This window comes from Carassius gibelio, chromosome B24 (genome assembly GCF_023724105.1).
Source record: "Carassius gibelio isolate Cgi1373 ecotype wild population from Czech Republic chromosome B24, carGib1.2-hapl.c, whole genome shotgun sequence".
Taxonomy (NCBI): domain Eukaryota; kingdom Metazoa; phylum Chordata; class Actinopteri; order Cypriniformes; family Cyprinidae; genus Carassius; species Carassius gibelio.
This window is the reverse complement of record NC_068419.1, coordinates 19,293,314-19,317,477: the sequence shown is the minus strand read 5'-3', so window position 1 is coordinate 19,317,477 and position 24,164 is coordinate 19,293,314. Positions and strand designations below refer to the sequence as shown.

General features: G+C 39.4%; 1 protein-coding gene across 2 annotated transcripts in view; it reads left to right on the top strand.

Annotated features, from left to right (window-relative positions):
- The window catches only part of adarb2 (adenosine deaminase RNA specific B2 (inactive)), a 152,335-nt gene that overhangs the window by 78,235 nt on the left and 49,936 nt on the right, over positions 1-24,164 (top strand). For both annotated transcript variants that reach the window (XM_052595757.1, XM_052595758.1), the window contains exons 2-3: positions 21,551-21,637; positions 22,257-23,182. In XM_052595757.1, the coding sequence (XP_052451717.1) occupies positions 21,551-21,637; positions 22,257-23,182 (1,013 nt within the window). The remainder of the gene's footprint in view (positions 1-21,550; positions 21,638-22,256; positions 23,183-24,164) is intronic.

The following is a 24,164-nucleotide window of genomic DNA, read 5'->3' as shown; positions in this document are numbered from 1 at the left end:
GCGAGCACAATTATAAATTTCTTTGGCGGAAGGCCCCGTCCATGGTTCGTAATCCGAGGGTAGCGAATCTGCATTTCCTGCCTGAAGACGAAGGCAGGGGCGCAGCAGACCCCCCTGGAAGGTAAGGACAGGACCATCCTGGTGGTGGTGGGGAGGGTGGAGGTTGTTGTCGCGTCGGCATCTGCGAACTCAAACATGTGTAAGTACGATCTTTTATACAGGAGTATAAAGACGTGATTGGATAATGATGAAGGTAATTAGTGACGAAGTGATTGAGTCTTCCTGGCAGAACTTAGGCTAAAGCTTCCATTTCAGATTGTTGATTAAAAACTCATCTAAAACCACCCAAAAGAACAGTCTGAACCACTTGGGCTGGTTTAGTGTTAAAGTAGTTGTTGTTGTTGTTGTTGTTTTTTAGTTGATTTATATAATGTTTTGCACATTTTGTCATCTGCCAGATGAATATCATCTTGGTTTGTATGTACACAATGTAAAAAAAAAAAAAAAACATGTGTACTTAAGCCCATATATATTTTTTTCATTTGGCAGATGATAAAATAAACCAACACTTTTTCGGACACTTTTTGTGCTCCATTACACCTCTTCAATCTTAACTAATTTTACAGACTTGCTCAAAACAGTTAACACAAAGAAACCGCTTGGGCTGGTTTAAACTTTCAACAGAGACTTTGGGATTGGCTATTTTGACATGGACCATTAAAGTGGTCATATGATGCAATTTAAATTTTTCCTTATTCTCACTGTTGCCGCCGGCGCAATGTAATGGAGATGCTGTTTCATTGTGAAAGCAGGGCAATTCCAACTTTGCAAAAAAAGTCTTTGACCCAGAGCCTGTAAGTACGTTTTCATATTTAAAGGATTTGCCACTCATGATTTAAACGTGAGTTTGTTGCAGAGAGTGGAGTAGCACTTATTGTTTGTCGTTTCTCGGATCACAATTGCAGAAATAGTTATGTTTGTTGCGCGATACGCAGCGCAACACACATAAAAATACAGTACAAAAATACAAGTCATTATAATTAGTTATGTCCCCACTGGATGCAACAAATGCCTCATTTGTTAAGGGTTTTATTGGTTTTGTCTCATCGGACCAGGACACAGCATCACAGTATGGCAAGGGGCTTAAAATTTCTGTCACACGCTTGAGGGATTCGGCCAATCACAACGCACTGGATAGCTGGCCAATCAGCATGCACCTTGCTTTTCAGAATGATGGGCTTTTGAAAAATTATGCATTTCAGAAAGGCGAGACAGAGGAGGAACCCTAATGTACAAAATGTGCAAAATGTATTTTATTTACCTTTACAGCATTAAACCAAATACTTAAAATAATGTTCTTTTTAGCAATGCCCCTTTAAGCAACCACCTGACAATTACCCAGCAACCCCCTCAATGTCCTAAAAACCACATAGAAATGCAGACAAATACTCCACACTTCTTAGCAAGCGTAGGAATTCCCTGTTAACCAACCACAACAATAGTTTTGTATATCTAGTTTCTAGAGTCAAATGACCTTCTTTCTTTTTTTTTTTTCTTCAGAAAGTATAAAAGTCTAGTTTAATTTATCGGTTCTAAATAAATGTATGAGAAACAGAAGGTCATGGTGACTGTTTAACACAATGTTAATACACTTCCTAAAATTCTGGCTCAAAGAAAACACAATGAAAGCAAATTGGCGAGCACCAGCATTAATGTGAAGTTGAAACACTTGTCAATGATTATGGACCCAATGTTGGAGAATTATGATTATTACTCATTTGCCACTGTTTTATGTGGAGACTGCTCATTTGCATATTTTACCCGGGTGTAACAATCAGTGGAATGGGATTATCTCAGCAAACATGGAAATTCCTGTAATTAATTTTCTCCTAGCAAAACATCCTCTTTGGAAATGTAACTTTTGCCATCACACACACACGCATGCACAAAAAAAAAAAAAAAAAACCTTAGTGAGTGTCGTTGTTGCCCTTTCTAATGTTCCTCTGTTTTCCTTGTGGTTTTAAAAAGCAAACGTACAATTAATGATTTAACGAAAGTAAATGTTTGTTTGTAATGCTCCATCACAAAAACATTATTTCTACAGTTATCAAAAAATACAGAGCATAAACCGATATTATTTAACTAGTAGTCAGGCCTGTTTAATTCTAAATTATCATATTGTAATATTTTGTGCTTGATCCTCTCTTAATTGGACGTTTATTGACTGAACAGTAGTCATTTGTGTAAATCGGTGGTTGTTGGAAGTATGCTTGCAGAAGCAATATAAACATAAATGATCATACTCTTGTGAGGAGGTCGAGAGGTGCAGAGCACCATAAATCATGCTTAAGGGTTAACGAGACCCCTGACTGTTGTTTGATAAGGATCACACCGACACAGTGAGTAGCATCAACTTATCGTATCTTTTTACTTAACCTCTCTGTTTCAGTCCCCAGTAAATGAGCACATACATTGGTCAGGCATGACAGAATGCTTTTAGCACAGTTAAACTCAATGCATCACTGTACACATAATGCATTATCAAGCAACACTTGTGTGAGAACACAACATTCCTCCTATGGGGTTTCAAACATGAAATGTTGAGGAAAAAGTCCCTGTAAGTACCCTGGGCGAGAATGAATGTTAACCGGCTGTGGAGAAACACGGGGATTAGGCTGGGCAGCCTGAGATGGGCAGGCACTAGGGATGGGAAGATTCCCTGATTTGCTCGATGCATCGGCATAAAAAGTTAACGATGCGATGCATCGGTTTAAAAAAAGTGCATCAGAAACAATTTGGCATTTGTATCGCGATGCAAGATTTCGAACATATTTGCAATGGTAAAAAACAAACAATGAATTGATATATAATTACTTTTGGATGTGCTATACTTTTATTGTTTAGAAAGTGACCAATAAACTATGATTAATATTTTATATGTAGATTGATTTCTCCTCTCTAAACTGTTTAAGCTGGTTCTGTCACCACTAATGCTGTGTGAATATATGCATCATAGGAAAAACTGTGATTAAAGTCCAAAACCTGACTTGAAATAACCTAACAAATCAATCAGGGAAGCGCAATAATTCTGAGTAAAATATACATTTTGCTAAAAAAAAAAAAAAAAAATTGGAGTGATACAAAAAATGAGTGTATCTTTGACTGAGTCATGAGATGCACATCTCTAGCAGGCACACATCTCGGTTGGCAGGTCGATAGGGATATCTGGAGCCTGTCTGAGGTGTCCGCTGAATTGCAGGGGTCTCCTGCCAAGCTGGGGGTGTGGCTTGAGGTGTGATACCTGTTGTATATCCCGGGGACTTTGCGGAGGCAGTTTGCGTGCCACCCTGTGACGTCGCTGAGCAAGAAGGTGGCTGGGCCCCGCTGATGAGTAACTTGGAGAGGGGCAGACCAATATAAAGCAATATTGTTGTCTCTGTGAGACCTGTGAACCTTGACCCAATCTCCAGCCTTTGTCAAGGAGTATAATGAGAGATCGAATTTCTGCTTCATCTTCATCTGCTGGTGGGTGACTCTTGGTAGTAGTCCCTGAGGCAGTGCTGGGCTGAGCCTGTCGAGGGGAAGGTGGAGCTCACATACAAGCATGAGGAAAGATGGAGAGACCCCCATCAGAGTGTTGGGTGGCCCTGTAGTGCAGCAGTGTGTGATGGATGGCCCGTGAGAAGGTCCATCCCTGAAATAAGTGCACTCAGAGTTATTCAGTGACTGGAAGCGTTGAATGCCACCGTTAGCTTGTGGGTGATAGTATGCCGTGTGGATGTGATGAATATTGTTTTTGAGGTATGTTGTGAACTGTTTTGTTATGTTGTGGCTATTGTCAGTAGTGATAGTGTTTGGAAAGCCCCAGCGGTAAAACTGAGTCCAGGAAGTTAATTATGACCTGAGAAGTCACAGAACCGATGGCAATGACCTTAGTCATTTCAGACATAGACAACTACTTGGAAGCATTTGATATGAGGGACTCCCAGTATTTCATCACATATGTCTAGCTGCAGATGGTCCCAGGGGTGTGTTGGCCAAACAAGAAGTTGAAGGGTTGGGGTTCCTGGTGACCAGTCTTACAGTTCAAGAGACTGGCAGCATAGACTTTTACCAGTGCGTTGATGTCTGTATCTATCCCTGGCCACCAAACCCGGTCTCTGCAGTGCTGCTTCAACTTCACAATATCCAGGTGCCCCTTGTGGGTCACTGCAAAGACACTGGCACGTAGGGTGCTGCGGATGAGTGTGCAGAGTCCACATGCCACCCAGGTGTCACCTGTGCACACCTGTGTGAGCACACCCATAGCATCAGAGCATGCCTGTGACCACACCCATGGCTTATCCTTATGCAGCAGTCACCGAAGTGGAGTAGTGGTAGCAGAATAATGTGGGAGGAACTTCAGGTAATAGCCTGTCTTGCCCAAAAATGAGGCAACATGTGCAGCTGAGCTGGGTTCCAAATTGCCAAAATGGCACCTACATTTGATTGAAGTGGTATGATGCCATCTGCCAACAAGCCAGAAGACCACATTATCAATGGCTGGTGCAGAGAAAACAATTTTTTCAACATTTAGGGTTAGAGTTTTTGGAACAGCTGGTGGCGGAGCTGAGTCCAAATGGCATACGCATGTAGCGAAACACACCTGCATGGGTCACTGAAGCTGTGAGGTTTCTGCTGTCGGGGGACTTGTAGGAAACCTTGTCTAAGATCCAGTTTAGAGGACAAGGTTGAGCCATGGATCTGAGCAATGAGCTCTTCTCAGGTAAACGGAGAGAACCAGTCTGGGATCACTGCCTTTTTCTCCACCCACTGGTCAACACACACCCATAGGGCCCCTGATTTCCTCTGAGCTACCACCAGGTTCAAGAAATAGGGTGATGCATCCACTGGATCAATAATACCAATGTCCAGTTGCTGCTTAAGCTCACCCGAGACACCATCACAGAGAGGCAAGGGAATGCGTAAGAGTGGCCGTAGCCACAGAGTGAAGCAGAGGGTGCTAAAAGTGGCTGTGCTCTGAATAAAAGGGCTGTATGTGTGCATATTTATGAGAGGGAGACTGTCACCAGTGTCCAAAAGCAGTCGGATGCACACCTCATTTAGGGACATTGAACATGCTTTAAATGAGACTGGTCCAGAGTAGGCATTGTGAATGGAAGTGGGAGCATGGGCTGACATAGCTGGAGCAGTGTGGCAGATTGAAGCAAAATGATTGCGTTTACCACAGTTGCAGCATGTTCCGACCTCGGGCTGGGCAGTTCTGTGCTCTAGACAGATGTGAGGAAGATCCACCGTTATCACAGGACTTTGCTGTTTGTGGGTGTGGCCGAGACCGTTGCAGAGGAGTCTGCTGCTGCCAATCTGTCAATCTGGCTGGGTTGTAATGTCGATTCTGGCAAGGGTGGAGGGGGCAGTGCAGTCCACAATTGCTTGGTGTCTGGTCAGAGCCAACACACATGCAGCTGCACTCTCTACTCGTAATGCAATTGTGATTGCCTTGGACAGTGATAAATCATCCGGTTCTAACAGCAGATTTTCACACACTTTTGCATCGTCGGTATGTTCAGTTTACTGGTGAATAATTTCGTCCTTCAACGCACCGATCTTGCATGAGCTTGTCAGTCCCCGCAAGTTGGCTACATACTGTTGCACAGAAACACTGGGCAGCTGGTGTCTTTGGCGGAACAGAAAATGTTGCAAGAGAGCACTCTGTGGGGCTGCAAAGTGTGGTCAGTAATTCCATGGCTGTGTCACAATTGCTTGTGGTGCCCAACTCAAGGGCTCCCAAGCAATGCAGTAACAACACTTTTTGGTGAGTTGCGCTCACATCAGTCAGCCCTACTGCTACGATGAAAGTCTCAAAGGAATGTAACCAGCGAGTCCAGGGAATCAGAGGCTCGCCGTGTAGAGCAAGGAAAGGAGCAGGAGGTGGTAGTGCGATATCATCCATCCTCATCGTAAAATGTTGCGTTTGATGAGGATCACACAGCCAGAAACATCAACTTATCATATCTTTTTACTTATCCTCTCTGTTTCAGACACCAGTAAACAGACACATTCATTGGGTCAGGTATGACAGAATGCTTTCAGCACAGTCAAACTTGATGAATCACTGAACACTAACTCAGTGCATTATCAAATAACACTTGTGTGAGAACACAACACTGACTACTTTTATAGAGGTCAAATAAAGAGAAACAGGAGAGAAAATGACCTCTGCATTAGAAAACTGAATTTGCTAAGGAGCAACACTGCCCATGGGACATGTGCCTTTTGTGCAGCTTTTAATTGGATATGAATATCTTGACTGTTAAAAGTTATGTTCAGCTTACACACTTGTATGCGCTTCATGAGATGAGGCCAGTTCCACTGTGGTATGTGTGATTCCTGTTTTTACTCGTCAACGTCTTATTTTATTTTCATAGTATGACAAATTTTCCAAGTAAAATGTATTAAGACTTGAATGTGTATTAAGGTTTAACCTAGTAAATAATATTGGCTGCCTATTGTTCATCCGTCCTGGTGAACGAGAAACAAAAATTAAGGCAGGACTGAATTTTATCCATTGGGAATTGGTTGGATTGTAAAAGAGTTTATTTTCTGTGAATGAACATGTATTGATGAATCCTGGAAAATAAGATTGGGAACATGTATTAAGAAGGGTCAATTTCATGTTGATTTTATTCTGACCACATTTATGCAGATCCTGTTGTGGAACGATGCGGGACGCAATGAATTTAATATTAGATGATTTGGACTTGAGGATGAAAAAAGACACCAATAAAAATTAGAGTCTGCATCTTGTCTGTTTTTCGTATCCTTAAGCTAACAAAATGCAAAACATCAAATGGCACCATAAAGCATTAAAAACAGAAACCATTCAAAGATCCCTGTTTATTTCATCAGGCGCCAAATTCTCTATAATTTATTGATTGTGAGTGGCCTTAAGATTCATCTGCTTTGAAAGCAATTACGGCAACTTGTCCAGAAGCATCAGGAGTATTCGCACTCACTCCATTTTTCCAGCTCTGCCTGAATGCAACAACAGCGACATTATGACCCTGAGCTTAAAATACCAGCTTGTTGCGACAAACCAAACTAAGTGTGCCCTCAAGAGTTGGTTTCTGATCCGCGTCTCCAGGCGTGACACTGGAGCAGAGAGCTCTTCCCGTGGTTTCGGAGGCTTTGCTCCTCTTAATGTAGCAGAATGATTTGTAGGGTTCTGAAAATAGCGTTTTTTTTCACGCTTTCAAAGAAAGAGAGGAGATGAGAGCAAACATAAGTCAGGTGTTCCACAATCAAAGAGAAAGAACTGGAGCAAATGAGACCCTTTCCAGTTCTTCAGGCTCTGCTAATGACGCTGCTCTACTCTATGACTGTTGATGACTTCTAAAAACACATTTAGACATCATAAGGGCTTTGATGTAACATGTCAGTACGATAATTTGCCAATATTGTCATTGAAGGACTATCCGGCAGCATTTTAGCTCGTTTTAAATTCCGCCACAACACATTTGGTGACTCTGTGAGGCTAATTTTGGATGCATAATGTGAAAAGAGCACAAGGAAGTACATTATGAAGCATTAGGCAATTTTTATTTCATCAGATGTCGACCTGATAGCCACCCAGAAAAAAGTCATTAGACAGAAATATGGCAATTCTTTTTAGAGGAAACTAGTGTTTTGCATCAGTACTCCTGAAGAATTGGTCGCACAAGAAAGAACCGCAAAAGGCTTTTAACATCTCTACATATAGAACTGCTCCAGTTTTATTATTCTGAAGACTCTGGCTAAATTTGTCTTGGTTTTTCTTTGTCTTGGTTTTTGCTTGAGTGGTACCGGAGTATGTTTGATTAGTTGGATTTGACTCTTAAGCAACTGAGATTGTGCTCATCTGGTGCCAGGGCAATTTAGCTCAAGCATGTGTTCGTACATGAGAGTGTTCCTAGAAGCACCACAATCATAGTAGTGTTTTGTTCATGAATGTGTTTTTGAACAGGTCATTCACATGTAGAAAGAATCAATCTTGTTGTATAAAAATACATTTTGGTAAGGATAATAAAGTTTTTAGTGATTCAGTGATATAGAAGTCTCTACTGATATGCCACTATTTATTTGTTGTGACTGAAAAAAGGCAAGATTAAAAAAAATGCTATGTCTAAATATCAGTCTAAATATTTGTTAAGAAAATGTGAAAAAAAGAAATAATAAATAATTGTGTGTGTATAAAATATATATATATATATATATATATATATATATATATATATATATATATATATATATATATATATATATATATATATATATATATATATATATATATATATATATATATATATAATCAGCTACGTTAAAGAGCCACACAGATGGGAAATCAAAAATTACCTGTATTACAGTGTATGATGTAGCTGTCCATCAGTGTAAACAATGTGTAAATAATTAAACCAAAAAGTACACGATTTATAAAGTTATTGGCTTCTAAAGTAAGGAGTCAACTCTGAATCGCTGAAACGAGTCGTTATAGATTTCCAATCTTTTGCCCATCTCCATGTACGTCACTAGAACACTTTGCATAATAATCTCCGCCTACCGTCTTGAGAGAAACGGAACTCTGAGCTGCCCCCCTAACCCCCCCCCCCCCACACACACACACACACACACACACAGACGCTCTGGTTGGTGTGATAGCATCATGTCGAGGAGACAGTGTGTTTTTAATTGTAAAGGCAAGTTTGTTTTATTTTCACTGCCAAAGAATGAAGATCAGAAGAACCAATGGCTAAAATTCATTTTTACCACAATAACAGAGCAGTACCACAAATCCCTTTTGCTGTGTTCACAACATTTCACTGACTGCTTTTCTAATCTCGGTGAGTTCAAGGCGGGATTTTCAAAGCGTTTGGCCATAAAAGAGGGTTCATTACCAACTTTATTTAGACCAACAAGCATCTCCGAATCACAACACGAAGTATGATTATGAAGTTATGTGTTTGTTTTCTCCTGAGCGTCTCATCAGTATGTGTGCTGTCTGCAGCCTTTGTCTGTGCTGAACTTCATTTACAAACACGTCATTAAAATGAAGTGTAACAAGTGCTGCTAACAGATATTCTGTGATAAAGTAATCCATATGAAAACAACGCGCCAGCGCTGAACGCGCTATTCAGATTCAAACTGAAGCGCGCAGCTCCGGCTTGAATACGCACACACAGAAGAAAAAGCAGTGAGCCTTGTCAAGTTTTTTATTTTACTGTTTGCTTCGCGGTCAGAGGAATAAGACATAATTCACCCCAAAAAGATGCTAACGCATAGTTTACCATGCAGTTGTGTGCGGAACAACCAATAAAACTGACTATGTTAGTTGACCAATCAGAACACAGTATGCTACCGAAAGGTGGGGTTTAAGGAAACTGCGAACCGTTTGGGGATCTCTGAGAATTGAGGTAATTTTAAAATGATATTTTGACAAAATGACAATGTTTTTTAACCTTGGATGGATTTAAACCTAATGTACAGGACTTATAAACAGTGATAGGAAGCTTAGAATTTTCATCTTACTGGCTCTTTAAGTGCTAAGTTAGTCATCACAATTAAAATGTAGTGTATGGGGAAAAAAATGGACACTCGTTTTGAGAATCGTTTAAAATTACACGTAACACTATTGAATTATTAGTGTTTTTTTTAAAGATCATTTTCAAAAGTCTAAAATAAAATGGACAATTTAATCTCAAATATTAACTGGTAACTTTATATATATTATCGGTTGATGTGGTAGCGATTATAACTTGTCAATTTTAAAGTTCACTAAAGATTTAACTGTTATTTAATTATTAGCATCCTTAAATATTTATTATAACCGAGCTTAAGGGGGCAGCAAAGGTGATCTAAATGTAAAAAAACAATTAAATATCATATACTTACTGTTAACTGATACATAATAATAATAATAATAATAACAACAACAACAACAACATCAGCAACCTATAGCTTGCACATGTTGCATCTTGCACTTTTGCCATGATCAAAAGAACGAACGAGTCCATTGAGCGAATAATTCAATTACTCGCACATAACATACAAAATTTAAACTCATTTGTCGCAACTGATTTGTGTAACAAGGTGCATAATCTGCAGAATGGATCATTGAACGAGTCAGTTAAATAATGTGCAAGACTGCAAGTTTCTCTTGTTACTCCAAAAGTTCTGAAAGGGAGAATTGACCACAGTAGAACATAAAGCACCCCTTGTAGCAACACTGAGAATTCACCGTACCGTTGTGAAAAGTAATGATTGCAAATATTCAAGATTACAAAGCTAGAATGGTTTGTGTTATGCACAGAGCCTTGTACAGACTCACAGGTGGTATGCAGACTAGACTATATGTCCCACACCTGATGACCCATTTACAGAATCATTCATGTGATTAGAGAATATAACCACTGAGCTTTTAGTATTTACTATTATTACATCCTTCAGCCTCACTTCTCAAACAGATGCCATTTATTCATCCTTGTATAATGCCACAAATTAAAGCAAGTGCATGCTGTGGACCTTTAGCATTGATAAAGCGATCGTTCACCCATTGTCTGATATTATTTTGTGTTGTTCTTGTCTCTCTTTCTTCATGGAACCCATAAGAAGCAGTTTAGAAGAATATGCATGCTGTTCTTTTCAGTAAAATGAAAAACAGTGAGTGACTGGGGCTGTCAAGCTGTAAAAAAAACAAGAAAAAAAAAAAAAACTTAACAGAACATAAGAGTATTAGAAACATATTCTAAATGAGTCATGCACTAAATTCCTAGTCTTCTGAGGTCGTATGATGGGCATATATTGCAGGTTTGACATCAGTGATAACACAGGTTTTTAAGATTTTTCATACCTCTCGGGATAATGTTTTTTTTTCTTCTTTGTATGTCATGAAAAGTAGAACTTCATATTTAGCAGTATATCTCATTTGTCATGCTGAACGGCTATGTTTAAGCAAAAAAAAAAAAAAAGATAATTACAATTAATTTTTGGAAACCACACTTGCCATTTATTTATTTAGATTTTTAGCATTGTACTAAAAGTTAAGAGGTTTAATTAATGAAGTGTTTTAAAACCACTTGCTTTTGATTCAAGACATTGAGTCTCCCAGTGTCTCTCTGGTCTTTATCGGTGTCTTGTGCATGAAGCCACATCCACCCGCATATATGGGCTGCCCCGTAATTTGAAAGTCTCAAAGTATCAACATCAAACACTTCTTTTAATTGACTCAGAAACGCACTTAGCGCACTGCATGCGATTGGAAATGGGATATTATGAACTGTCAGTTTGCATTTATCGCAATTTTGCTCTGGGATTTGGAAAAGCAATGGAAAACAGGAGCCGGGCTGGAGAAAGGCAGTAAAGGGCTGAGCGAGCGACTGTTTAAAGACTTTATCTGTGCCCTAAACACACACACACGTACAAACACACTCGCAGTCAATGTTTTTGTCATTCGAAACGCAGCAGCATTGCAGTTATCATTCTTTAAACATTTTGTCTTTTAATGGTTGAAAAGGGGTTGGAAAGAGGTCAGGCATCTTCTCTGAGCATATTAATAGTAGCCATTATGAAATTAATCTGATCAGAGCATGAACCGGCTTATTTTTAAATTGTCTCTAATATCACACAAGCCTTCTCTCTTGTTGTCTAGCTAAACTGGGCTATTGCACTCTGGGAATGATGTGCAGTAGGCTCCTTTTATGAAGTACTTTTGTTTTTTTTCTCTCTCTGTTTTTCCCCCTTTCATTTTCTCCACTCAGAGGGCCGTCACTGAACAGGTCCCTGGCGACTGGCATCTGAAACTTATGACTAGCCATGTCTGCAGACATCACGGCGCAACCAAAGCATGGCAGAATGACAGATCGTGCCTTCAATATGTACTGACAAACAAATTAGTGAGAAGATGCTTTGCGCTGCATAACAGATGTGGTGGGTGCCGTGGTACGGAACAGCCGACAGAAGGAAAAAAAAGAAAGAAAGAACCGCACCCCATCTGGACTAGTGCGAGCCCAGCGGCCCACTCATTCCAGCCCCAACAAAAGAGATGGGACACAGTGGAATTACTGCTCACGCGATAATGACAGACGTGAATGTATGAGGGAGTTTCGTCAGCTTTGAGTCCTTTTCACACACTCACCAGTCTATTATAAATGTCCAATGGTGCATATGCAAATATCACAAGAGAATTGTCATTTATTTAATTAATTTATTATAAATTTATGTTTTAAAACAATGACCGAATTTTTTCTGAATCAAAAAAATGTCATTTCCATCCCATCACATATGTTGTATTGGATTTTATTGGAAACATATTTGGAATAAAATGACCAACTTGTTTGTCTTGCTAAGGCTGATTTCATCAGTTTATTTATCTGAAATACATAAATTCTAAATCTGTAATGTTAAGTAAATTGAAAATGTTAAAATGTCATACTTTTTGAATATAAACACACTATATTTATAAACGCACTATATTTTGAATTTTGACAAACTGTATTAAGCTTATTTTTCTGGCGTTTTGTATATATATATATAAATATAAATAATAATAATAATAATATTATTATTATTATTATTATTATTATTATTATTATTATTATTATTATTATTTTTTTTTTTTTTTTTTAAGAATTACATTTTAGATCAAAGGTACATCCCTATGGATTTTAAATTATGGATTTAAACTGACAAACAAAATAATGTACCATTTTCACCCAAAAAATTCTTTTAAATTTCACAAACAGTTATGAAGAAATGGTAAGTAACACATTGAATTAAATGTGAGATTTTGAAGGAGAAAAACTTAAATAGTGTTTGCATGTAAAATATACTCTTTAATTTAGAACTTTGACGAATAATTTTTACACCGTGTGATAAGAAAATGCCCATATTTGAAGAGATCTGTGGCATTGTAAGTAAAAATACAGAAGGATGTTTGCAGAAATAGATGCAGATGGTTATTGCAACATAAAGAGAAAACAAGAGCAGAATGCATGTGAAGAGAATGAGGGCAGAGGGACTGATAAATGAAAACATTGACTGACAGAAACAGCATAGGGAAATAAACCACTCTTGACTCAGTTGATTTTTAGCAAAATAAGGGACATTTCTTGTCTTCATAACACTTATGCCAGGTGAGGAGACAACTGACCATTTAAAAACAAAAATAAAGGGAATGTGTAATAAAGCACATACTGTGTGATGTAAGCATTTGCATTTAAATACTGAACACATGTATGTTTCCTTTAAATGTGTGATGATCCTGTCTTCTATGGGATGGTTGACAAGCCTAACTGGGAAGTGTTAGATGTGAGATGGTGGGGAGGCTGCCGAGAGAAAGCCGTTGCAGAGAGAGATGTGTTAGACAGGAAAAGAAAAGGCGAGAAGAGGGTTTGCGAGTGAGAACGTATCATTGTTGCATGGCGGGTGGGGGCCTGTGAATGACACGCAGAGAAACAGTAAACAAGGAGAAGATGCAGTTGATCTGAGGCTAAGCGTGTTGAGAAGACAGAATAAAAGATGGAGATCTGATAATTCGGCGTGATGTATGGAGCCGAGTCTCTGAGGTGAAGGGATTGAGTGTGAGAACTCGACTCAGATTAAAAACAAACATTGTCAGACGGTTTAACTGTTCATCTGTTCGACGCCTCCGCGGGTCCACAGCTGACTCACACACACGGCTGTTGTTAGCTGAGGTGGATATTACACTGAGTCCAGTACTACATTTGTTGTTACTGTGTCCACAAGGTGAATTGATGTCCACCTTTTTTATTCTTTTTGGGGGGGGGGCATATTTCTGTATATACAATCCAAACATCTTAATGTACAGACTCGTAAAAGGAATCGTTCATCCCAAAAGTTAAATCATTCCATAATGTATTCACCCTCAAGCCATCTTACAGTAGGTGTATACTGTATGCCTTTCTTCTTTCAGACAAATGCAATTGGAGTTATATTAAATAATATCCTGGCTCTTCCCAATGATGTAATGGCAGTACATGGTGCCCAAGCTTTTGAAGCTCCAAAAAGCATATCCATCCATCATAAAAGTAATGTTAATAAATGTCTTCGAAGTGAAGCAAAGGTTTGGGTAAGAAAAAGGTCAATATTTAAAACCATATTTCCATATATGTTCTTAGCATGTGACGTTTTTGTGCCTACAAGCTCTTCATCAGACATATTTATATTTAAAACTTTCTAAAATATTATCTCTGGCTTCTGGAAGCTGGCGTATGTGTGTTCATGAAAAAAAAGTCAAGTTATGACATATGAAGCAGGTGTGGAAGCATTTAAAGTGAGAATTGACGCCTCTTTCATTTTGGTCATTTTGGCTGTTCATTCTCATCTGGTTTTGTTTTCTTTTGTTTTGTTTTTGGACTGTGAAACATTGGCCCAGGCCAGTGTTGCCACCTTGTGGACAAAAAAAAATAGCAAAAAAAAAATGTTAAGTCGCATGTACGAGCTGACTGTACAGTTTGTGCAGTTGTAGTTGTATCTGACTGTGTGCATGAAGTTTGTGTAAATATGCTGGTGATTAAATTTGCACATGCTCACTGTACGCATAACCTAGCAGATATGTAATAACTGAGGAATACGTTGGGTTTAACAAACACTCTGGGGGAGGGAAATGTATGTCTCTCTGTTCCACTCACATACTCCGCTCCAGACCGTATTTCAGCTTGTGTTGCTTGGTGACATCCACATCATTAAAGGAAAAGCAAACTGGACAAATTTAGTCAGAATTATATTTAATAATTGCAATTACTGAATCAACGTTTCATTCGTTTTTTTTGTTTGTTTTTTTACTTTTTGTTAACTTTATACGTTTTCACGATTTTCAGCTTGTCTGCCTTGAGCTTCATAGAAGTTGTAGCTCTTGGGTAACTTCGATTTCCATGGAACTTTTCAGTCAGAGTTGGCTTGAGGGCATTTCAAGTGTGAGAACGTGTCTATGTCTAGCGATAGAAGTTATAGAAGGATACCAATTTCCTTCTCCCTAGCACTCCCTGAATGAATCCCAGACACCTTCTGATGAAGCTGCCTGCGGCGTGGAGACGCGATCAGTCTCATCTTGCCCTGACTGGCCATGCCGTCACGACCATCCAGGGTGGAAGACCGGACAGAGAAAGAGTTTATTTTGGCCATCCAGACCTGTATCATAAAACAGGGTTTTATTTCTCAACGCTGAGTCGCTGACATCATAAGGATGCGTCATTGGAAGTCACACTTCATAGCTGTTTTTAACAGCTTCATCAAACGTTAATTCTTGTTCAAAACCTAGCCTAAACGGTTAGTCTCTTGCAGTGTTTCTGTTACACCAAAAGTATTTTACAATAAATCTAGCAGAAAGGTTTTTCTTGGTAGAGTGGTAAATTGCACGTGATGTTGACACGAACATGAGTGTTTGTGGTTAGATTATGAGCTAACTGACGTTCTGACAGTCAGGAGAAGAACTTAAAAAGAAGTGTTTTAGGAGGTACGTCAACATATGCAGTGTGGGATCTCTTATCATGAAACCGATCTTAGTACGGATGGCAACCTTGACGTTTAACCGTGATCTCTCGGTCTTGTCTGCATGTCAAAACAACCAAAATCACAGCTAAAGGGTCTTATGTAATAATAATAATAATATAGAAATATACATATGGTAATGCAATTTTATAAGTCATCTTTGTGTTTTCCCAAGTTCTTTTGCACTAAAAACTATCATTATTTAGGAGGCATGTTTGGGCATTTTTGCTATTCATTTACACAACAACAGCATTTTTCGGGCCTGAAAATGCAAAGTGCATTGTGTTTCTTTGGAAAGTGACATTGCCAACTACTGGCCTGGCATGCATAATACAGTGATTTTAGTCATTATAACACAGTGCTATGTTTAGTCTGTAAGGAAACATTTCAAAACTGTGAAGGAAAACCCTTTCCATTTTTAATACAATGTTGTACCCATAGTTTAATAAAGACTTTTCTACTTTCTTACCAATAAAAATTATATTGATCATTTTGGGGTCTGTTCCTTTAATTACTCATATTAAATTGCCTTTATTGTTATTAATGCTCACCAAACCTGCATTTATTTAATCCAAAATGTAGTAAATACAGTAATATTATTACATTCTAAAAATTACAATCTTATATATTGGGTAACAATATTGCCATTATTGCATATATGTTGGTTTCAATGTAAGCAGTCACAACAGTTTTATTTATATTACACTATTTACACATTTATGAGCAAATAACCCATCCCCTGCCCCTAAACTTACCATCTGTCAATAAAACACATGATTTAACAGGAAGATACAGCTACAGTCGTAATTTATTTAAAAGTCTTCTGCGGCAAAACGATTGATTTGCGAGAAGAATAGACTCGTTCACAGTACACTGTAAAGCTCATCCTGTGTGTAAACAAATTTAAAAAATGCCGCCAGAGGAAAGCGTTACGTCAACCATGGTTGTGAAATATCATTGGCTCTTGTGTGTCTTGTGACCGATAGCTTCATGCTATGGGAGTAATTTTCAGCAGCATTATTCATTAACTGTCACTTTTGATCAATTGAATCCATCCATGCTGACTAAGGTATTACTTTTATTTTATTTATTTATTTATTTATTTATTTTTCTCTTACTGGCCTCAAACATTTGAACAGTTGCATACTAAATCTGCCCCGTAACAACTTTTACGATCTTTTGCCCACGCTGACCAATCACGGATCCTCACTCCCACCAGTTCCCTCCTCTTCCATTGTGACATATAATGCCAATAAGCACAAAAGCTGATCTCGTAATGTTAATTTAATCTTGTGTTGGATGGCTTGTCTGTGCCCACAGCTGTTGTGGGCAGGCGATTAGGATTGGTGCCCATGGACCGTGGCGTTAGCAACAGCTAACGTGCTAAACCTCTGTCCCTGGCATGGAAAAGAGTAACACATGTAAAGCAGATGGCTGGTGCACTATGTCTTCTGTTGGCCCTAATCAGGTGCTAAATATCACTCTGCTCACTCGGCCTGATCCTGGAACCCACAACACAGAAATGCCAGAAATTATAGTCTGGAATTATTGTTTTGAACAAAAAAGGGGCCTTCAAGTCAAAAAGGTTGAGGACCATTGTTTGTTATTTGCTTCATTTGTGATTTTTAGGTTGCAGTTTTTCTTAATGTGGATGACACTGGTAGTCTTCAAAAGGAGATTTCATCAGATTTAGCTAACTTTTTGGGACAAATTTGTGTTGAAACTTTTGCCAAGTCCAAACACACACACACACACACACACACACACACACACACACACACACATAGATGGTTAGCACACACAAAAGGTGTCTCTGCCAAGCTCCAGCTGAGCGGTCTGACAGAAATCCGATTCCTAGTGCGATGGCGAGACAATGCGGCCTCCCTCATTTGCCACTTCACCAGTGTTTAATCGGTGGTCTCCTAGACAGAAAGAGTGATTGAAAGAAAGGAAGAGAAGAGAGATAAAGAGAGGGAGAGAGAGTCAATGATTTCCCCACTGCCTTTTTGAATAGAGTCTCTAGTGTCTCATCTGACCTGACGGTTATGAGGGCCATGGGAAGATGTGATTGGCTCATTACCTCTGCTCGCTCCTGATAGCCGCGGAGGGTGCACCAAAGCCCCTCTCGTCTTCTGAATTTACACCGTTTCTCTCTTTTTCTCTGTCTCCTGACAACATGGCAGTCTGCCAGGCTTCTGGTTTTGACCAGACATTTGCCGTTTTCTTTAGTTCAGAGGAACGATGTCAAAAGTACTTTGGTACCAAGACAATGCTAAAGAATTACTAGTCGAGAAATACTAGAGAGCTACGTTATATTGATTGTTATATATCATGGTATAATATGTTAATATATAGACTACTGTAATATAGTTAAGTCAAGTCATCACAGCATCAGTCCAGTTTTTATTGTCACAAGATCCTTGTAATATGATGGTTCTTAATTATCAATAATTATTACTGGTGCTTACTTATTAAAACATTTCTAAACCAAAACTTGTGAATGGTAGTGTATAACAGTAAAAAAAAAAGTAATAATTATAAATTAATCAATAAAAAACAACAACATCGATAATATTTAAATGACATTAATAAATATTACAATTATTTCAGAAGAATAAAAATGTCACTATAACTGTTTGTGCTATAATTTTCATCAAATAAACGCAGTCTTGGTCTTCTTTATTATTATTATTATTTTTTTAACATCCAAGCTTTTCACTGGTATTGCATATATTAATATTTAACTTTGTACGAGTATCTTGAATAACATACTAGTTTTTTCTCCGGTCTTGAAATTGGTAGTAAGAATGGTGATATTTCGACTCCTGAAATCTTGCCAGCCGTAGTTCAGAGAGAATAATGATTCGTCCTTCCTCAACATGGCAGCAGTAATGGATTGGTTTTAAGAGCTCCAGCTAGTTGCTCATATTGTTTGGCTTCACAGACAGGCGAGTCAAAGTGCTTGAGGGTGACATGACAAAACATCCAGCGGTGACAGCTGACTGAGCATGATTCCAGCGATTGTGTCTGTTGTCTTCTGTTTCTGTTGTTGATCTATAGGTGTGTTTGTTTTTTACTATCAGAACCCTTTAAAAAGTGTGTGTATACTGTATATTTCATTTGTAAACTCTTTTTATGTGTAACTGAAATTAGAATTTAAACTGACACCATGTCATTGACCCATACCATGTATAGTAGATGTATAGTTTGCCAAATGAAGTACTTTACTGAGTTGTACACTGTACTCTCATTCTCATTTGTGAAATGAACAGACTTCACATTTAATTTCCTGTATGCTCCCTTTGATTCTTGGTGTCATCACATCTGTGTAACCTTCAATGGCTCTGTAGTGAAGGCAAAGCTCTGTGCTCGTTAGATACCGCTGAACTTCGAGAGACCTCCACATCATCGCTCCGAGTATGAGAGTCTGTCTCAGCACTTTTGTGATTGGTTGATGACAGTGATAACACCTCCCATCACTTATTCATGGCCTGTTCTCCTCAGCCATCATTCAGGAAGTGACACACAGGAAGCGTACAATGCCGCTACCGTATCTTCCCTGCTATGTGCTGACATTCAGCACTTTGGTTGTGCTATATGTGACCTATAAATCCTCCACACTTCTGATGGGAGGGAGAGAGAATCTCTTGACCACTGCTTGGGAAAGCAAAATAATTGGATTCCTGCTCCTTATCACACTCAACACATTACGAGTTGTCAAAATTCCCTGCTGCCAGGGCTTGGTCACGTTTCAGTCAAGCAAGAGGGATTTCATGTGGCTGGCTGATAGGTGAGACTTTAATAGATTGTGTTATTGCCAGTCACTGGGGGCAGTAGTGTCCGACACGTGCCTTAGACACTCACGTGATGATTCTTGGTGGACGTTACTGTATTGACCTTTTTGTCTTATTGTATTGCATCTTGTTGCTATTACAAAACTCCACTCTCTATCATTTAAGTGGCTTCACTTCATTCTACTTGCAGTAAGTGGGGGAATGTTTTTTGTTTCTCTGCTATAATGTGGAGATGACAGCAAACCTTTCATGACCGTTACAAACAGATTCACTTAAGTGATTGAAACCCTGGCCACAAAATGATGATAAAGTAGATTTTCGGAAAAAATAAGTGACATACTGAGTTCCATGTTTTCCCATGTCTCTCAGATTGTCTGCAATCTAGGTATGATTAGGGCCCCTAGGGGCCTCCTCAGGCTGTTCTGAGTCGAAAGGGCTCATCCCCTATTCAGGTGATAATCAGATGCCTAGATTTGTCCTCGAGGGGCCTTTGAGGCCCCAAACATGATTTGTGTACACTGCCTTGACTAATTCCCAAATTTCTATAATATTCTGGTAATAGATACATCTGGGCCACCCAGTTGCCACTATACACTGTCCTGAGTCAAAATAGATGACTTAAATGTTTCTACAAAAATCATGGCAGATATGGCAGGATCTCTGTATACCATCCTCAGTCAGAATGACCTACCCCAATGTTTCTGGTACTTGGGGCCATCAAGTACCTCTGTGCACCTCCTGGGGTCAAAAGAGCTCACTGCCATGTTTCTACATAAATCAGGTGCCAAGATAGATCTGGAGCCCCAAAGTGCCTCTGTACACTACCACCGGTCAAAAGAGTTCACTCCCATGTTTCTTCAAAAACCAGTTGTCTACATATGGGTCCCAATGCAGAGTCTCTGTTTACTACCCTCAGTCAAAATGACTAGCCCTGATGTTTCTATAATATTATAATGCCTAGATAGGTCAGATGTCTATGGGTCCCCATGCAGAGTCTCTGTTCACTACCCTCAGTGAAAATGAACCACTCTTATGATTCTATAACATTCTGGTGCTTAACTAGGTCTGGGGTCCCTTTTTACAATACCCCTAGTCAAAACGGCTTACTCCAATGTTTCTATAAATTAGCAGATTTCTAGATATGACTGGGGCCCTATGCAGGATCTCTGTACACTACCCTTAGTCAAAATTATGCACCCCTATTATTCTATCATTTTCTGGTGCCTAGAAAGGGGAACTCCAGTACACTACACTGTGTCAAATGACTCCACACCCATGTTACTACAATAATCTGGGGGCCTCTAGGGGCCCATATAAATAGAGACAGACAGACATGCACACACAGGACATATAGGATACTACTGATGTAAACTTTTTTAAACAAAAGAGAAATGTGTGATCAATTGATATTTTCAGTGATATTCTTTTTTTTTTTTTTTTTTTTGATTAAAGTTTATTGATAGAAGTAAAACTTTTAGCATGGTTTGTTTAAAATAATCAATGTACTTGCATTCAAAAGGTTATTTTTGAAGGGCCATTGTTATTGGAGTTTAAGATCTCATACTGGGACAGAATGCAAAAAGGTTTATTCAGAATTTGCATAAGTTATTATCCTGTCTGAAGTAGTCAGAATTAGAAAAACCACTTGTCCTGTTCTGAATCATTACATTTTATATAGCCTATGCGAGTACACACATTTCACTTCTTTGTTCACCCAGTGTCTCTCTTCTATACACACATAAAACCTCTGCTTCTTTTTTTTGTCTGCCTATTAAAATTATTGATCATTAGGAGATGCTGAGAAAGGTGGGATGTAATTATGAGTCCAGGCAGCTTTGTCAATTCCCCACAGTCTGGGTTGAGCCCAGCAGAGACCCTAATAGGAACCTGCAGTGTTAACAACACACACACTCACATGGTTATAGAGGGAAACAAGGGCTGTGAACACTGTGGTTTCTCAGCAACTCAACCAGAAACTCCGTTTCCACCACCGTTAAAACCAAGAGCATAATCTATATAAGTATGCAAACACTGAGGCATTGCAACTGTGTAATCCCATTGTACATAGTGTTTTCATTTGATTGCCACAAAATGTATTTCAGGCTGAAAAATCACTCCATTCTTTTTATTTATAACTTTGTAAGAAATAAGTATGTTTTACAAATCATAGTATGTGATGTATTAACACAAACATTCTTTTCCTTTTTACCTTTCAGAGAAAATGAACATGTTGACTACACTGATCGCCCCTTACAAGTACATAAGCCCAGCAGCCAATTGCACAGAAGATGAGGACACGTTGAGTAAGTATGCATAATCACTGACACAGACCCTTTCATTAAATTAAAACATTAAATTAGATTTGAACATATACAGTATACAGTATGCTAGAAGAGTTGGAGACAGGCAGCACAACAAAAACAACATTTTGGTCCTTTCTCACAATTTAGGCTTGCATCCACGTGTTGAAGTTTATTTTCACAGATGAATTTCATTTGGTTCCATCACAACACAGTTGGGGTGTGAAATAGAGGCTTTAATGTGTGATCAAACTTCCACACACTGAAATCTCATAACTGTCTGCTCTCCTGCATTACAAAAGGGCTTCTCCTTTGCATTGTATATGGGGGAGACGTTTGTACCCACTTCAAGTTTAGACTCCAAGCCAATTTTGTGGGATTATGGAGCGATTTGCCAGATAATGCCCCATTTTAGAGGATTTGTCTTTGGGTTTTTGCAACAGTTAAGTTGAGGAGGCTTTTCTCATATGGAACTCTTGCTTTGGGGATGGTAATGGCAGTTTGTAATATCAACTTGTATATGACTTTTATCAGATCATGTGAGATTATGAGTAGAATGGTGAAGAAGATAACACTCATTGAGAGCCTTGATCATAACATGTAATTTATTCTTCCAACCTAGGCACCAGCAGTGCTGAGGTCAAGGAGAACCGTAACACAGGAAATTTGGAAGATTGCGCTATTGTTTCATCGGACTGCCAAACCCTCTTCCTGTCCGATGCACCCAGGGATGGGGCATCTGGCCTCAAGAGAAAGCGACCTTTAGAGGAGGACAATAATGGACATTTGCGCAAATTGCGTCTGTTCTGCAAGAAACTGGCATGGTCCGATGCACCAAAGAACGCTCTGGTCCAGCTGAACGAGCTGAGACCAGGTCTACAGTATCGGATGGTCTCTCAGACAGGACCAGTGCACGCACCTCTCTTTTCCATCGCCGTGGAAGTCAACGGACTCACGTTTGAGGGCACAGGCCCTACAAAGAAAAAGGCTAAGATGAAGGCAGCTGAGATGGCCCTGAAGTCCTTCATCCAGTTTCCCAATGCCTCGCAAGCTCACTTGGCCATGGGCGGACTGAACAACCCCACGGCTGACTTCACCTCGGACCAGGCCGACTTCCCAGACACGCTGTTCAAAGGCTTCGAGCCTGATGGCTGCCGCTCTGCCGAGAGCGAGTTGCTGTCTAGCGCCCTCCGTTTGCGCCACACATTGGACTTGATGGTGGTGCAGGCGAGGCAAGGAGATCCCTGTCTTCCCCCACCTCCAGGTCCCACTACCCAGCCCAGCCCGGTCGTCCTACTCAATGACCTGCGGCCCGGTCTAAGATACGCCTGCCTGTCGGAGCGGGTTCAGGGCAAACGGGCACACCGCAGCTTCGTCATGGCTGTTAGAGTGGACGGCAGGATATTCGAGGGCTCAGGTCGCAGTAAGAAGCAGGCAAAGAGGCAGGCGGCTTTGTGTGCCCTGCAGGCGCTCTTCAACTTCATGCTGGCACCTGAGGCGAGAGCGGGACACCGGCCCAGTAGGATCAAATGCCCTCATTTGCCCCAGGTGAGTGTGCCAGTCCAGTCGCTGGCAGGCCACTCGTTCCATACGGCGGGCCTTAATAACCAAAGCAGCAGGAATACTGGGATACAGAACAGCCAGCCAAGACTTAATTAAGAGGGAGGAGATAATGTTTGGGGAGGCATGGGGCAGTACAGATGGATTATAGGGGAGAGGTTAGGCTATAACGCAGAGCAAAAGGTGGAAGCATTTTATGTTAGCACACGGCTTTAACATTTACTTTGGGCAGGACAGGACGGCATATCTAGTATAAACACACACATGTGTGTGTACTTAGGAAAGCAAAAGGACCAGAGGTAAACATAATCTATTCACAGATCTATTCAGATGGAAAAAGGATGTAAATGAGGCAAATTATCATTTGGAAACCTCTGACTCCAGAGACAAAGCCGATGCACAAGCAAATGATTATTATTTTTTTTTTTTTTTTTTTTTTTTTTTTTTTTACTTTCCATTTGTTTATAGAACTAAATTGCAAAAGTATTGTTATTTTGCACAATCTCTAGTTTCCTCATGTATGACATGGCAGTGTCTATAAACATTAATTCAATCTGTTGCCCAAAGGAGATTGAAAAAAGCACAGAGCAAATCGACAAACAATCCTCAGACCCATTCTTCTGTTATTTAGTCAAATATGTAAATAGCAATCAGACTAGGGAAATAATGTTTTTTTTTTCTTAGAGAACTAAAATTATTTTTGATCCCTTGTGTGTCCACACAGAGTCAACATTTAATCAACATATAGTGATGTCAATCAATAGTAATTTTCAATTGGATTATGTGATATTGTAGTTAATTACATTGTTTTAATTGCAACAAGTTTCTATGTTGATTACCATACAGTACATACACAGTCTATAGTTTGGTTAATTGTATTACTTATTGGAAGAATTGTTTATCATTCTTATAAATTAATTATGGAACATTGCTTCCATTTTCGAAAAGCAATAATCCACTCATGACCTCG